Source organism: Vipera berus, assembly GCF_964194415.1.
Source record: "Vipera berus genome assembly, chromosome: 2".
Taxonomy (NCBI): domain Eukaryota; kingdom Metazoa; phylum Chordata; class Lepidosauria; order Squamata; family Viperidae; genus Vipera; species Vipera berus.
This window is the reverse complement of record NC_138203.1, coordinates 231,671,018-231,689,368: the sequence shown is the minus strand read 5'-3', so window position 1 is coordinate 231,689,368 and position 18,351 is coordinate 231,671,018. Positions and strand designations below refer to the sequence as shown.

General features: G+C 35.7%; 1 protein-coding gene across 1 annotated transcript in view; it reads right to left on the bottom strand.

Moving 5' to 3' along the window:
* CACNA2D3 (calcium voltage-gated channel auxiliary subunit alpha2delta 3) overlaps nt 1–18,351 on the bottom strand; it is a gene marked incomplete at its 5' end in the record, with an annotated part of 625,719 nt that overhangs the window by 163,029 nt on the left and 444,339 nt on the right. Inside the window, one exon of the mRNA XM_081319069.1 lies at nt 7,650–7,667. Coding sequence (XP_081175195.1) covers nt 7,650–7,667 — 18 coding nt within the window. The remainder of the gene's footprint in view (nt 1–7,649; nt 7,668–18,351) is intronic.

The window sequence follows — 18,351 nt, the reverse complement described above, 5'->3', positions numbered from 1 at the left end:
TAGGAACCGTAACAGTAAGTGCCAGGACTGCTGTTGTAAATCGGCGCAGTCACATGATGCTTTGCTTTATGACCTACAATGACAATCCCAGTCGCAACTGGTCATTGAGTGCTATCTTTATAAAATGGGCTGTTCTCTGAATGAATCCAACATTGTTGTGTTGATCCAAGGAATGTTCAAAAGGGAAGTTAGTGTTCTTAAATCATAAATTGTTCATTCAGTGTTGCAGGTCTGCATCTATACAGGTTGAAATCAAGTGTGAAACTAGAAGGCATAATGAAGATGCAGCATTCCATACACGTATTTTACCTTGAACGTTCAAAGAAAGTTTTCATGTACAACCAAGAGATATAAATAAGCAGCACTTCAAAAAAGAAAAAAAATCATACACCAATCAATCACTGTATTGTAGCATTTTTTTCTTCTGAACTTTGTTTGATTCAATGTAGCTTCTTAGTTAACTTTAATAAAATGCCTAACGTTTCTCCCAATGCATTTCTTGACATGAACAAGACTGTAAATTTTCCATTCTTTATGTAATTCAACACCTTGAAAAATGAAAAAATGAAATGAAACAAATAATGATGAATGGTGTGCCTAGATTTTTCAAAGCAGAACTGTATTAGGATAAAATGACAGCATGCTGTGCTCAAAGAAAAGAAAAGGGAACTTCTGGAAACTTTAAGTGAACAGTTATTGCTCAAATCATGTTCTTAAAACATTTGAGAAAGGAAAAAAACCTATATTTTCAAACAAAGCAAAACATTTTTTCTTAAGGTGAGCTCCCTTTCATTAAGATGTGTAATGAATACAATAGTCTCTCCAGTTTTATAGAGGATCAGCACAAAATATCTCACAATAGGAATAAGTGAACACATCTTGAAGCTTGCTGTTTCCACAAATCATGTGAAACAATACTTTAGTGGGCTGTTATATTGGAATACTTATGTCTAAGAGACATGGCACAAGAGGAATCAAGTGTGCTAATTCATATCCACAAAGTCCACAAACAAATAAAGTGATTTGTTTACTCTAAATACATCATCTCCCCCACCCCCAGGGAAACATCAAGGAAGAGACCAGATATTTCATAATTCCTTATTATATTTTAAATTGATCTGGACATAATTCCTAATTTGGATGGTTCATCAAAAAGCCAACACAGTGCTAGGCTGCATTAACAGAGGGAATACTGCATCCAGTTTTGGTCACCATGATGCAAAAAAGAGACTCTAGAAAGAGTACAGAGAAGAGCAACAAAGATGATTAAGGGACTGGAGGCCAAAACATATAAGGAACGGTTGCTGGAATTGGGTATGTCTAGTTTAATGAAGAGAAAGACAAGGGGGGACATGATAGCAGTGTTCCAATATCTCAGGGGCTGCCACAAAGAAGGAGGAGCCAAGCTATTTTCCAAAGTGCCTGAAGGCAGGGCAAGAAGCAATGGATGGAAACTAATCAAAGAGAGAAGCAACCTAGAACTAAGGAGAAACTTCCTGACAGTTAGAACAATTAACCAGTGGAACAACCTACCTCCAGAAACAGTGAATGCTCCAACACTGGAGGTTTTTAAGAAGAGACTGGACAGCCATTTGTCTGAAATGGTATAGGGTTTCCTGCCTAGATGACTAGATGACTCCAAGGTCCCTTTCAACTTTATTGTTGTTGTTGTTAAATGTGCCATTCCACATGCAAAACTGTATAACATGTTCCCTCTAAAAACACCCCACTGTGTGCAGTTTCATTCTATATTCTAACACCCATTTCAAAAAACAAAACTGGTGTCTGTTTTCTTTTGTACTGCAAAAAATATATTGTTTATTTTATAAACTACTTATAAAATCTATCTATCTATCTATCTATCTATCTATCTATCTATCTATCTATCTATCTATCTATCTATCTATCTCACTACACATGAAATAACAGGTAATTCTAAGATTGGAAGTCTGCCCCAAATTCATGAAAATGTTCTGAATGGTAATTGATAGTCATAATTTTTAAAAATAACAATTACATTGCTATTTGTTTAATTATGCTTAAATGATACCAGAATATTTACATGTCATATGTATAGAAAAGCCACTGAGAGATTGGCAATCCATACAGAGTAATTGACATAATCATGAAGATAACTAAAGACTGACAAATCTGGTATATTATGGGAGGTGGGTTTTTTTTTGAGGTTCTATTGACCAGTATACAAAATTGAATTAGAAAGTTTTTTTTATTATCTATAACCAAACAAGTTTGAGTTATTTTTCCTTTCTTGGTTGATCACTAACAGGGAACTATCGCTGAATCTGGAGGAAACTGAAAGATGTATAAAAGAAAGAGAGTTCTAGATTCCTGAAAATAACTTAATCTAAACCAGATGAAAATAATTGAATGTAAGTGGTTCAGCTGTCCTCTTAAGTAGTGATTATTGTTCTGAAGTAGTGAACTTCTAATAAACTTTCAGATATGTAGCTGAGGATGCTTTTTGGATCTAGTTCTGTTACAAGATGAGCAGTGATAGTTTTAGTTGTATAATGACTGTTCCAGAACAAAGGCAACTATTTAACAATTTATGTTTCAAAATTTCCCATCTGGATAACTGCCATGCCGTGTCTCGGTATATGTAGTTCTGCCTTTAAAAATCCCATCCTAGAATAGGTACCAATAATATCTTTGAGGAGGGCAAGCTAGAAACTGAGTGCCCCCCCCCAAAAAAGTAGAGACTTGGGGGAAAAAATTGGAACTTTCATGTTATATTTGTTGATGGCAGCAAAACTACTTGCACAAAAATGGAAGGACATTTTGTTCCCCACAATGAATGAATGGCTGCAAAAATTGATGGAATAAGTAGAGGTGGCTAAAATTGACTGCTTTGATCAAAGAAAAAAAATATGACTTTTATTTCTATTTGGAAACCCGCTTGTGGACTTTGTGTTTGAGGTGGAAAAAAATACGAAACTTTGATTTTGGATTTTACTGATTAGATCAGGCATGTCAAACTTGCGACATCACGTGACGTTGCATGATGTATCGCAACTTTTTCCCCATTGCCGGCAATGGGGTGGGCGCAGTTTTGGCATGATGCATCCGGCCTGTGGGCCAGCAGTTTGACATGCCTGGATTAGATGGATTTATTGTTATAGAAATGGCTAGTTTATGTAAAAGTAAAAAGTTGAGGTTTGATGTAACTATTTTATTCTACTGCACCAGAGGGAGCCGGAAGTCAATAACTTTTTTTTTCTTTTCTTTTTCCCCCCTATACTTCTCCTTTCCCCCTTCCCTTTCTTATTTTTCCTATTTGCTTTTGTATTTTTGTATTTTATATTATAAACTAATAAAACCTGTAAACTGAAAAAGTAGAAATCATATTAGTAGGACTGTGAAAAATTATTCAAAGGCAAAGGGACTGAATTGCTGCTTTGAATCAAACCCTTGGATCAAACAGCTGAATCAGTTGGATGCATTATAGCAAATCAGGTGGCTTGGAACCCATTACAAGATTTAATGGACTTTTGCACATGTACACACATATTTTTCTTACCATTAATTCAAATCAAATGCTATAGACATGGCTCTTCAAATTGAATCAACCCTTTGAATCAATTCACTAATTAAAATCAGATCTTGGATGATTTGTGCATTGCTAATTTTCAGTATTTTCATAGCTTTAAAGTTATTTTTGCTGCAGGTTTTATATTTTGAATTTATCATACAGTATTTCTAATTTGCCTTGCTTTCCTCTGAGAAACACTAATATTTCATCATTGCACGTTATATGTATGTAACCACAAGAAAAGTTCAATATGGCAAATTTAAATATATTCTTCAGAATGAATACGCAGGATTAAAGGTCAGAAAATATAATTTATTTAAAACACCATTCTCTGTAAGCCTGATATTTTCAGAGACTATGGCTAATAGTAAAAGAGAAAGAATACTGCTTATTGCAATAATGACTATTTATGTGCAAAGAGAATCACAGCATGGCTGGCTGGAGAATTCTGGGAGCTGAAGTCCACATAGTTGCCAAGATTGAGAAACACTACTATACAGATTCAAACAAAATATAGCACATACTCAGCCACCATATGGGAAAACATACACTTGTGTTGACTCAGTCATTCATAAAGAATGCATCAACCTGTGCAGTGAACTTCTTCAAAATGCCATATGGATTTGAAAGCTTCTCATCAAACTCCACTTAGTTGGGCGAAAATCTGAATGTTATATTTGTAAGATTAAAAATGAAGAAAATGCAGTCTTTTCCAACCAACCATTTCCACTCATGGTTTTGTATCATGTTCATCTCAGCTACCCAGCAGTTACTTTTCCTTGATAACAGATCTGATGGTGATCATGTAGTTCAATCAAATCTTTCCTTCTGAGGACTGTCTTGTAACTCCATGATCCAAAGAAGCTGTTCCTCTTTCCCACACTAAGTGTGTATTTCATTGGTACAGTATTTGATTAGTCCTAGCAGGTTTTTATATTGCGCAAAGAATATTTGCAGGAATCTTGCATTAAATGGCTCTACTGTCACAAGATATATTCAGCATGGACATTTTTTAGGAAGTACTGTAAAAGACATGGAAGTTAGATGCAGTTCTAAGTCTTATGCATAGAACTATATTTTTAATTAAGAAATATATTTCTGCTAATGCACTGAGGAAATAGTGCTTTGAAAAATGTGCATATATATTAATACTAACAAATCATTTCATTTGTTTAGTTCAGGGGTTAGCAACCTGAAACAGTGAAAGAGCCACTCGGAACTGGTTCCCTCACAAAAAGAAAAACTGGGAGCTGCAAAAAATGTGTGCACATGTGCGTACATGCACGCATGCGCAGAACAGAGTTTGACTGAAGAGTGGAGCCAAGGCAAGATATGCACCTACCCTGCATATTTGAATTGATTGTTTGAACTTTTTTAGTCCCACCTTTTTTTTTTGGACTGCACATGGCAGAGGACTGGGAGTCGCAGGAGATGGCTGAAAGAGCCGCATGTGGCTCCGGAGCCGCGGGTTGCAGACCTGTGGTTTAATTAATGCACAGAAGGAAGCCTCGGACCCTTCTAATATGGTTCCATTAACTCCTATAGCAATGGCCTCGATGAGAGGTGTGGGGAGCTGAAACTCATTAGTACCTCCTCACGACTATAGCATGGGGAAGAGTGGCAGCTAGCTTAGGAATGATTGGAATCAACATTATATTTTAAGCCCAAAGAATGTGCTGAAAATTAAAAATGACAGTGATGACGCTGCTAATATTGGATGTTCTTGCTTTGACAAAAGATGGAAATGTAGCCATCTTTTCTCTATCGCTTTTAGAATTTGTTGATGCTGGGAGGGGGAATGTGGATGAGAGTCCAGCTAGTCATAACAATAATAACTCAGCCGTGGGAATCCAAGGTTATTGCACCCAGAGTTGATAAAGATTTGGCGGGCTGGAGAGCTGGGGAGAAAGCCCACGCTTCAAGCTAATTGGTAAATGTGATTTATGACTGTTAATTGGAGGAGGGAATTGTGCTTTACTACTTGGTGCCAAGGGGAAGGGAATCAGTTTTTAGCTTTAACTGTGTAGTGCCGATACTTTGTTTCTTGAATAAAAGATTCTTTAAGGTAAACAATGCCTCAAAGTTCTTTTGAAGAATTTTATCTGTCGGAACCATGACAGACTGCTGCAAAAACAAAAGATTAATATGGAAAATAATTGAGGAAAATTCTTTAAAAGTGTAAAGACTGTACCAAGTCCAAGAAAAGAAACCTGACTGATGAGGAAAATGTGTTAAACCTTAACATTTTATAATATTGCAAGGAAGCCTACGCTGCTGTTTACAGTCAAATATGTAATTTATTTCATTTTTCATACTGCCCTTTATTTTCTTATGAAAAGTGAGGAATATCCCCACCTACAAATTGTATTAAGTGATTTGAAGATCATTTCTCAAAATGAAGGCATAGTTATATTTTCCTAATATTTTGAAAAAGAGTTCATATACATGCTTAAAACGTATTTTAGATTTTCAAGTGGTGATCCTGGCATTTAGCTGGGTCATTAAGTAACTGAACATAAGGGATTCAAGTAGGAAATGGTGTATCTCTTTAGTTTTAGAATTCTAAGCCAGAATTCCTGAACCTGTGATAGTATGCTTAAAAATTATAAAACTCTTGTGCAAATATTAGAATGAACAATGTTGTATCTATCACATGTGGTAAGATTTAATACCAGAATAACTTTAAGAACATTAACCTTTCAAGTCTACCACCATAGCTATTTCAAAAGACCATGAAAGACATCTTACTTGCAACATGAAAGAGAATATTTAACTAACTTTTGCTTTGTCACTATTCAGTTTCATAGTAAATCACTGTGAATAAGGCTCGTTTAAAAGACAATTAAAATTTTCAAGAGACTGTGATTTTTTTTTTAAAAAAGGATAAGATGCTGAATAATCCTCTGTAACATAGGATTTTTTCATTAAAATTTCCTCAGCCATGGCTATTTCCTCAGTAAAAAAGTAGAAATTTTCTTTTTTGTACACTGAGAAGAATAGTCAGAAACTATTTGTAGGAAATATAGCCAGTAAAGAAAATATTAAATATTATTAAATACAATCCCCATCAAATCAAGACTCTTCCCTACTATAAATGCTTTAAGGAAATAATAATACCCAGATAAAACCATTCTTGCTTCTTTCTAGGTTAAACATAGAAAATGTTATTGCTAAATCTATCCATCCAGACAGTGTGTGTGTTTTATTGTCCACATTCATGGAAAAGAGATTGCAAGATCAGGAGAGAAGAATGGATGGGGTGGGAGAGTATGGTTCAAAAATAGAGAAAAAAAGAAATCAAACTAGGCAAATAGACTGAAAGGCCTTCAGACTCCAACAACTGAAATCATATCCTTCAAGAATAAGTTTAAAAATAGAGATTACTGTATTACCATATTACTGGAGATCCTTGAGAGCTAAAAATGGTTCCCTAATTATATGATGGCATTCCACTTTGAGGCATTTGTTATTATACTTTTAACTCAATTACATTTGTAAATTATACATAAAATTGCAATAGGCATCAAGTGATATGTTGTATCAGCCGCCATTATTATTTGTGAGATCATGAAATGCTATGAGATAGCTCTGGAACAGACCATATCAAAGCAGAAGCTGTACACTAATAATACCAGCACATTGCATGGAAACTTTTCTGCACAAAATGTATGTTAGATGCACTCAGAGGCTGTTGAGAAGACAATACAATGGGGACCAGTGAAAGAATATAACTGTGTCATGAGTTCAATTGTTTCTCTAGAATAAATACCTTTGAATGACTTCTCTGTAATGATTAAGGCTACCCATTTTTTTCTAAATTAAAACAAAATGCATCCTTTATTTGCACAAAGCAGTAGTCCACCCTATCTCCATTTGGTTTAAATTACTTCTCATGTTGTATCTCAATTGTAACTACCAGTGGGTGATAAGCCTATACACAGAGTCCTGCTCTAATTTAAACAATGTCATGCTCTCCAGTTCATTAGTGGTGACATTGTTAAGCATTTCACTGATCATCATTGTAAAGTAATTTCATGATGATACTGTAGAAGCGTGAGGAGTTGGTGATTTCTTCAATTATTGACTGAAAATAGTTTACCTTTTGAGCCTGAGGAAGCTGGGGGTGGAGGGAACAAGAACAGAATAGAAGAAGCCATCATTATATAACGATTATAATATAGTTAAGCCACTTTAGCTGCTTAATTAAAAGAAAACACCAAGGTAATAATGAGAAAAAGAGCTAGCATAAGAAATATTTCTACATTAGTTCAGTGCATGATAGTGGGATTACAGGAAGTCAAGGTGACCCTTCTCTGTGAAATACCAGTCATGCTGTTTGTGAAAATGCTTTCATGCTATTAGGAAGAACTTTCCCTAAAGAATGGGGAAATGCACATTCAGACAAACAATCCAGTTCAGATCCCCTGAAGCCAGTCTCTTATAAAATCCTTAGGAAAATTCATGCTGATCAATGTAACTTTTAATTTGCTCAGGTATAATGGTCTGTGAGTATGTGCTGCATATGTGTGACACAAGCATGGTTTTGTCAGTGGAAGCAGTGGACACTTGGCATCCTATTATATCTGACTTTTCTCTTAAAAACGCTGAATCCCTTTGAAATGTTTGACTTTAGCTAGATCATTTTGTTAAAATATATACATAACTGAAAAATGGATGCCACCAGGCATTTTCACTGTATCAGGAACTCTAAAAAAAAATAAAAATCTAAAAATGGAACATTAAGAGTACATACTTACTATTACCTTAAAAGTCATATTACATTTCATACTACCTATGAAAAAATGGCATTTCTCAATCTTCAACAGAGTTGACTGCATAAAGCAATAATCTATTATTCCTTCTCTTTAGAACTCAGTTTCCAACCATGAAATAGCAGCTATATCATGGATAGAATAAGAAATGTACAATATTGAACATACAACTTCGTTGTGTTCAGTTACCAGTCACTAGAAATATACATTTACCTAAAGAAAAAAAAGAAAAAGAAACTACTGAACTTCTACACTGCATTGTAGTTATGATATTTTTTAAAAAATTCTCTCCATTACAATTTGGTATAAAGTAAAAGCAGTAATAGTAGTAACAATATTGTAACCTCATTTTAGAACAGTAGCAAAATATGTGATACATTGTGTGAAGCATAAAGGATCCCTTCTCTCTTTTAAGACTGCCGATCCTCAGATATTTGGACTAGCCTCTTTTTTCTAAGCTTTCAAAGAGCTGTGAAAGTCATTCAAGGCTGAGTAAAGACCATCCTATCCCCGAGATATGGCACATCAGATTGAGTGTTATTAGCCACCATATAACTAGTTTTAATTGCTAAGTTTGTTGTAAGCTATTTAATATATCAGGGTTCAGAGTAATATATAAAGCAAAGTAAATTAAATAAAATTAAATTTGGAGGTCTATCTAGAGTTACAACATTGGTCTGACTAAAAGCCATACAAGGCTAAGTTTACAACTTCACCTTGGCATGAGGCCTAGCATGAGGCCTAGAAAGTCTGACAGTCTAAAATGTCTTTCTAATTAAAAACAACAACAACAAAGTAAGAATAGCCATTTGAAAACTAGTATAAGGGAATACATTTGCCCCTCCCCCCAAAAAGGTGTACACGTCCTGCTTCAGAGTCCATAAAGCGGTCAATCATCTGCCTATTTTGGACTACATGTACAAAAATGCTGCTCCTTGGATATTTTGTGGAAATATGATAATATAGTTTGGAATCTAAACTGGTAGATACCTTCCTTAATCCTGGCCTAAAAAGCATAATAGAAAATAATCAGTTTTCTTAATGGAAGATATCAAGGGAAAAACTTTTGCGTGCTGACTAGCTAGTAGCCTGCTATAAGAATCAATGAGAGATCTTTTCTATTTCACAGGATTTAAGTCCCTCTGCACAATATGGGACAACATATTTGCTTCATGATTTCCTTTCCTTTCCAATGATACTAGTAAACAAGATTTAAGCCATCAATTTCTTTAAAATATTTTAGTAATGTTAGATGAGTCCTGACAAAGACTGAGGACAATTTAGTCCCCATTTAGATGTGCAGCAGGAAAGACCTAAGCTTTTCTTTGAAAAGATATTCTGGAATATTCAATTTCCAAATCTGACCACAGAGTCTCCTTGAAAAAAGCAATTGTGACTTTTGTACACATTTTAGCTGTGATTCATATCCAGTGCTTAGTTTTTTATTTGAGAACATGAATTTCTCTGCCATTATTCGCTCCTAGAACTCACAACATAGACATTCTGAAGGCTCTGTAAATTGTAACAAAAATTTAGCCTTTAAATTGGATGCAAAAAAGAAAACCTGTAAAGATTTTGTCAGCCCTTGGAGGTAATCTAGGTCAGGAAACATTGACTGTGGAGCTGGGGTAATGAAAGTTAGCATTTTTCATCCTTGACCACTTGAAGATGCATGGACTTCAACTCCATGAACACTGGGCGTTGAAGTCCACGCATCTTCAAGTAGTTGATGTTAGGAAATAATGATGTAAGCTGTGATAACAGAATATTTAAAACCTGTTTTTTCCCCTTTTCTCCCTTTTATACCTCAAATAGTTCAGGTGGAACCAGTTTGAGCTTCTTTTTCATATTTTCTTCATTTCCATCTATCTATCTATCTATCTATCTATCTATCTATCTATCTATCTATCTATCTATCTATCTATCTATCTATCTATCTATCTTTGATATTTCTTAACTGCCTATCTTTCTCAGAAGGGGCTCTGAGTAGTGTACAATATAACAGTAAGTTCATCTTACTGTATAGCTTCTTCAAGTTCATCTCTATGATTCTCTATAGTTTTCAATATCGAGAGATTCATCAGGACCATCTCTGTATTTATTGTCTTCCTCTTTACTATCACTACCTACTAGTACTAGTAATACTTTGTCTGTATCCAAAGGTCACTCACCAGATGAAAAAAGGGATATGCACATCTCTCTACAGGCCTTTCTTAGAAATAAAATGTATTTTCTTGAACCGAATGGGCTTTTATAAATTTTGCTTTAAATTAAGGGTTATTTACAACATAGTAATGACAATAAAACACATATAGAAATAGAAAAGAGATAGTACTTAGACTTATTTACCACTCCATAGTGCTTTATAGAAGTGGCCCCCAACCTTTTGGGCACCAGGGACCCAAAAGGAGGGGGAGAGAAGTTTTTCTGTGGACCAGAGGGGGTGTATGGTTTCATGCGCTGCCCGCATCCTGTGGATGGGGCTTCATTTGTTCCCCCACCCGGTTGCTGACATGTCACAGCCCAGTGCTGGTCCAGGGACCGGGATTGGGGACCCCTGATTTATAGCACTCTCTTTACAATGTCTTTACAATATGTTTACAATGTCAACATATTGTTCCCAACAATTTGGGTCCTCATTTTATTGACCTTGGAAGGATGGAACGCTAAATCAACCTTGAGCCCTATCAGGATCAAACTCTAGGCTGTGGGCAGAGTTAGCCTGCAATACTGCATTCCAACCACTGCGCCACCAGGGCTCATATATTCACTAGTCTTGAAATACTATTACAGGAAATAACTGTCATATCAAATGACATCATAATGACTATATGTACAATTAGTGATACCACACAAATGTTTTTATATCCTGTTACAGTGCTGATTTATTCATTAACTATCCCCAGGACATAAGTAGCTGCAAATTAAATAATCAAAGCTGTAAATGACCGATTTCTTCCTTCCTTTCTATGTAATGAAAATTACTTTTCATATTTTACAGAGCCAAAAGTATTTTAAGCCATCTACTTCTCCTGTCTGCATCATTTTTATTATCTTACTTGAAGGATATTCTGCAGTTCACATTAACATAATGCCACTCAGCTCATTTCTCCATCTGTTATAATCATTGTTTTTAAATACTTTATTTAATCATTACCATTATTAAACTACATAAATATTCACCAAAAGTGATTTATAGGGCTGAAGTTAAAAAAATATCTTGGAAGTTACATAGATTTCAATGAGATACATTGAGAACAGTATTTGGGATAATCCCTCTCCCTCTCCCAAATAATTGCAAGATAAACACTTAAGGAAAACTGAATAGCTGGGATATTTTAAGTTCTGGAAAATTAAAATGAACTCAGAGACATTATCATAGCAAGTTATTTTTCATAACTGGATATTTCATAATGACTGTACCTATTCAAGGTTCTGGTCCCATACTTTAGCGACCTTAATCAGTAGTTCATTTATTGCTGAAATAAATGAACTGAGAATGTCTGAGAATCAAAATAGTGGTCAGAGCAAAAACAGGGAACTGACAGGGTGACCCAGGCAACAGGACAAGAATAAAGAACTGGGTGGGTTCGTGTTCCAGGAAACATGTGGTAGTGGGTTTAACAAGAACAGGGAAGTAGGACAACAGCTGTGTAGTCCTGGAAGTCATGTGTGTATGTAAATGTAAGGTATAAAAGGAGGACATTGAAATGAGTTGGGGCCCTTTGGCCACAAGCCGTCATGCTTTATGATTGCTTGTCCAATTGTTCCTCATTGCAATAGGTTATTAAATGTAAGTACTAGATGTTTGTTCTAAATTTTAGCACATTCTAATAAACCTCTGGATCCTAAAGTGAGACTTTTGTGGCATGTTGTCTCGTTTCTTTTTTAATAAGTTTTTACCCTGACAGTCCCAAATAACTTGTTTGGCATAGAATTATATGGAAAAATAGCATAGCTTTATAAATCTTGGGAAAGGCTTCAGGCCATTCTTCCATGCCCAGCTTTACAGCAAAGATAATAATCTTCTATAAGACTATATAATAGTCTTCTATGCAAAATTGCAAGATAATGGCATATCTTGTCATTATCCAGAAGCAGCACAAGAGAAGTATCACACACCCAAGCAAATGTTTGCCATATTGCCATTCAATAGGACAACCCACATATTTAACCAATGTTTTTCAGAAAAACAGTTCTCAATTGTCAACATGTTTAATCCAATTATTTTGTAATCATGCAGGAAAATGTGTTGTTATTGACACATACACTGCTTAGCAAGGCTATACTTAGCAGTAAAGGATAATATTTGTAGCTCAGGGTTGAAATGAGGAGTCCTTGGTGCTCTCTGAGCTTGGTTGTTTTCTTGCAGACATTTCATTTATGCTAGCACTGAAATTCCTTAGTAGTAGTTGCTCGGTGCCAAATCTGGGCTGTGGGGAGGGGGTGGTGGTGAACAAAAACATCCCAATGGAACTGCTTCAAAAGTTTAGTGGTATGCAGGTGAACATTATCATGAACCAATACCACACTGGAAGTGGCGCCACAGAAAATCCCGCCAAATGTGAAGATGCCAAAGGAGTACTGCTGGTGAAATTCATGGAGCGTGGTTCAACCATCAATTCAGAAATCTACTGTGAAATGTTATGGAAACTCAGATGAGGCATCCATAACAAGCGTTGGGGCATGCTGATTTTGGTGTGGTGTTGGTTCATGATAATGATCACTAACACACTGCTAGATGCACCCAAGAACTTTTTAAGCAGTTCCGTTGGGATGTTTTTGATAACCCATCCCCCACCCCATAGCCCAGATTTGGCACCAAGTGACTACTACTAAGGAATTTCAAACCTTGTAAGACATTATGACAAGCGCCTCAATTTGAATGGCAATTATGTCCAAAAGTAATGTAATGTTGTAGTTTTCTAATGTGTGTAATAAAAGTTCTGTATCTGCAAGTGTCTGTCATTAATAACCAACTGGAGGTTTATTTCCAAAATAAAATTTGACTATACAATAAAGTTTAAAATATAATAATGGAAATATAAAACCCCAATTGTGTTCAGTTGCTTTCTGCATTTTAGTAAGGACACTGACGCTAAAGTGATGTTCAAAAGAATAAAAAGAAATGATAAGGGGCCTAGCAGGAAGAATTTTTGAGAGGCAGAAAAGCTTCTCAGATACTGGGTGATGAAGAGAAGACTCTGGAGAATGTCTTCAAACATTTGCAGGATGTCATATAAGAGAGAAGACTGAATTATTCAGGGTTATTGCAAAAGTCAAGGGTTTCTTTTTTTAAAAAAAATATAAAGCAGTGAATCTCAGCTGGAAAAAAATCCTTTGTGTTTAAAACAATATTTTAAACTGGCTCGTTTATTGACATGTATATAATCTGTTGACTGATCTTGATCACAGCTCTCTACTGTCATTGTATTTGTTTTAGACTGGTGTCCCATTATTTGATTTGTCAGTTATTGCTGTATTGTATGTACATCTTACTTATTTGCTTAATATCTCACCTTTCATTTAGGAATTCATAGTGGTATATATAACACAACAACAAACCTGTAGAGTAGATTGAATTGAGAAAAAGTGCCTGGCCCAAAGTCACCCATTAAATGTCTATGGTTGAACATGAACTAGAACCTGAGTCTTTCCCATTTGTAAACCAATTATCTTAATCATTACACTGCACTGTCTCTCAGGTTTTCAAATATGTTGTGACTTTAACATACATACATACATATATATATATATATATATATATATATATATATATATATATATATATATATATATATATTGTTGTTAGTTGCGAAGTCGTGTCCGACCCATCGCGACCCTATGGACAACGTTCCTCCAGGCCTTCCTGTCCTCCACCATCTTCTGGAGTCCATTTAAGCTCACGCCTACTGCTTCAGTGACTCCATCCAGCCACCTCATTCTCTGTCGTCCCCTTCTTCTAGTGCCCTCAATCTTTCCCAGCATTAGGCTCTTCTCCAGTGAGTCCTTCCTTCTCATTAGGTGGCCAAAGTATTTGAGTTTTAGCTTCAGGATCTGGCCTTCTAAAGAGCAGTCAGGGTTGATCTCCTCTAGGACTGACCGGTTTGATCGCCTTGCAGTCCAAGGGACTCGCAGGAGTCTTCTCCAGCACCATAGTTCAAAGGCCTCAATTCTTTGGCGCTCAGCCTTTTTTATGGTCCAACTTTCACTGCCATACATTGCAACTGGGAAGACCATAGCCTTGACTATACGCACTTTTGTTGACAGGGTGATGTCTCTGCTTTTTAGTGTGCTGTCTAGATTTGCCATGGCTCTCCTCCCAAGGAGCAAGCGTCTTTTAATTTCTTGGCTACAGTCCCCATCTGCAGTGATCTTGGAGCCCAGGAAAATTATATATATATATATATATATATATATATATATATATATATATATATATATATATATATATATATATATATATATATATATATATATATATATATATATATATATATATATATATATATATATATATATATATATATATATATATATGAAAATTTTGTCTCTACTATGTATCATTGCATTTGTTTTAGCCCGGTGTCCCATCATTAACAACATATCATGGAAAGATGGATGGATGGATGGATGGATGGATGGATGGAAGGAACGTAAAATATAAATATGGTAATAAAATATTGCAAGCATATGGTTATATTAGTATAAATGCATTTTTATGAAGTAAAATTTCACAGATTTTAATTTGCTTTTTGTGGTGGGAGGAAGCATAGGAAAGAATATGGCAATTTAACTTTAAACAAACTGAACAAGAGGGGAGATGGATCATTATAGTACACCCATATTTTCCCTACAATGAAAAATAAAATGGTGCTAAAATTATATCATATTCATAGTTTTATAATTACAGTGTTGTTTCATCTCAGTAATGATCTGATTGTACCAAAATTATAGTGCAATCTTACAGCGATTCCAGGAAAACAAAAATCCCTTTCCCAATGCTATTTGGCTCCTACAAGGTAGTAGAGAAGGCACTCGTGTGTTTGTACGTGTACATATGTTTGTCAGGTTTTTCAGCTCGGCAATTCCTTTGTTTTTCAATGTAGTCTCCTTTGCAATTGAAAGTTTGAATCTGGGCCCCTCTTAAAGGGATCCAGCAGAACTCAAGCCACTTCTGCTGCAATTAGACCCTAACCCTTCCTCCCTTGGAAGACTTCCATCCTGATTTCCAGAGGCAGAAATGTAACCTGGGTGCAGTTGCCTTCTCTTTTCTGATGTTCCTCCTTCCTCCTTTCTTCTAGCAGAAGACACAGCCTTGGCTTTACCTGCACCCTGTTTGGTACAGATGTGGGGGAAAAAAACTTTAAGGAGGAGAAGGAGGAGGATTATAAGAGTGCTGGGAACTATATTTTAAAACAAATTAGCCCATAAGCTTTTGAGTTTGTGCTAAAATAAAACATCATGAATGCCATAGTTCAATAATTTTGTACTACTTAAGCAACAAAAAGATGTCATCAACCTCAAATAATTAGCTAGTTAGCTGAGCAGCTTTATTTCAATGAATTAAAATGAGACTTCAGAATCTGAGAGCCTTTGTTATCATTATGCTTAATGAGGCTTCACCTTTTAATGAAGCACTTTAGCCTTTATAAATTTTATCCAGCTTGCTAGAATTCCCTTTCTATCTCCTTCCCACCAGTGTCCTGCTGGAATTTTTAGCTGCAGTATCTGATGAAAAGTGATTTCTCTTTTCATATTCACAAGTGAGGTTTCAAATTTATTTGACTAACTTGCAGCACATCACTCCACAGAAAGCAACCAGAATATCAGTCTGAAATTAAATGTGTCATGACACTCAATTGTCTCCTGTAGCTGCTTATTTGCATGAAACTTGCGTGCAAAAGTGGTCAGCTACCCAACCAATATCTTGCCACTTTTTGGATGGAGGTTAAAAAAAAATAAACTCAGTTTAAAAATAATTCATACCTAGGATGATGTTGCTACAAGGCCTTGGGTTAGTGATCCGTGTTGCATCTCTTTCCTTAGAAATTGCTGTACCTCATTTATAAAATAAAAAGCCTCCCTTGTCACCAATGTTTGTCTAAATCATAATTTTAGAGTTACTTCTCATATTAACATAATTTTCAGTTGAGAACATGGAAGAGATTTAGCATAGCGTATCTTCACAAATAAGTGAAGGTTCCAGTCCTCTACATCAGAAAATTGGGAGAAAAATATGACTAGATGTATAGATCTCTAAATTGCCTATAAAAGAATCTTATTGGAAACAGAGGTCTAACTGGAATTCTCATACTGCAACTGTCTATTTCTTTTAAATATATTTTAAATATTATTTTTAAATTAAATTAATATTATTAATGAAACCTATTAACCAGTGGAACAGCTTACCCCCAGAAATTGTAGGTGCTCCATCGCTGGAAGTTTTTAAAAAGAGACTGGAGAATCACCTGTCTGAGATGGTATAGGCCCTCCTGCTTGAGCAGGGGGCTGGACTAGAAGACCTCCAAGGTCCCTTTCAGCTCTGTCATTCTATTCTATTCTATTCTATTCTATTCTATTCTATTCTATTCTATTCTATTCTATTCTATTCTATTCTATTCTATTCTATTCTATTCTATTCTATTCTATTCTATTCTATTCTATTCTATTCTATTCTATTCCAATCTTGCTTCTTGGATTAACTATTTTTGATCTACTGCCCAAACCAAAGAATTACTGAATGACATCAGAGCATTAACCTAATATGGAAACTAGAAAATATTTAATGAATTAATAAAATAGAACAACGTGAAACCCCTGAATTTTGCTTGGCCCTGACTTTACTGTCTTTAAGAATGAAGATCTGATTCTTCCCCCAGATCCTGGACAAGCTTTTACATTAGCTTGTTGTAATTATAGGAAATGTGTGTCTGATGTTTATCATGGTACATTATATTTTAGTAGTTTATCATTTTGTTCTATATCTAATAATGTTAGCTGTCAAAGTTACTTGTTGAATTGGCTACCATACACATTAAATAAGTCAACCAACTGCCAAACAAGCAAGAAAAATGGCTAATACAGTCAATCAATCAATACGTTTCTGAACCTACCAACAGACTATTTACAACCATTTGGAATAACTATAGCACTAAACCAGTGAAATCCTACAAAGTGTATTAAATAAGTCTGAGGATTTTGTACCTGGGGAAGATAAGAGGAGTCTTTTTACAAAATAAAGTACCTGAACTGTAAACAAACTACAAAGGTCATATGACTTACAACATACATGCAAAATGGTTAACACAGCATTTGAGGGAACACCTGCTGCCGTCATCAAACGCCCTTCGCCCAGTGCGCTCCCACAGGGAGGGTCTGCTCAGGGTCCCGCCGGTAAGAGATTGCCGGCGGGTGACACCCAGGGATAGGGCCTTCTCAGTGGGGGCGCCTGCCCTCTGGAACCAGCTGCCGGTGGAGCTGAGGACTGCTCCCGACCTCCGATCATTCCGCCGGGGCCTGAAGACCTGGCTCTTCGAGCTCTCGGGCCCAGACTGAGGAGAAATTTTAATTTGGGGTTCTTTTTAATCGACTACAGGGTCAATTTAATATTTTTTAATTTGGTTCTTAATTTTTGTATTTTGGATTTTTAATTCCCTGTAAACCGCCCTGAGTCCTCAGGGAATAGGGCGGTATATAAATATAACTAAATAAAATAAATAAATAAATAAATCTATAAGTACCAACTGACTGTTAGAGGACATATTTAACTTCTTTTATTTTATGCTCAGACAAGATCAAACATGGTATCAGTTGGGAGGCTTTTGAAATTCTAAGCCAAAATCAAAAAAAAAAATATATGCTAATAGTTAAAAGAGCAACATAATAGCTCAGTGGTTAAAGAAGCTGGGCTTGTCAGCTGAAAAGCCAACAGTCTGGGTCTGAGACCTGAGCATCATGCAATGGGGTGAGCATTCCTCTTCGCCTACTCCTGCCTGCTAGCAGTTTGAAAGCATGCAAATGTGAGTA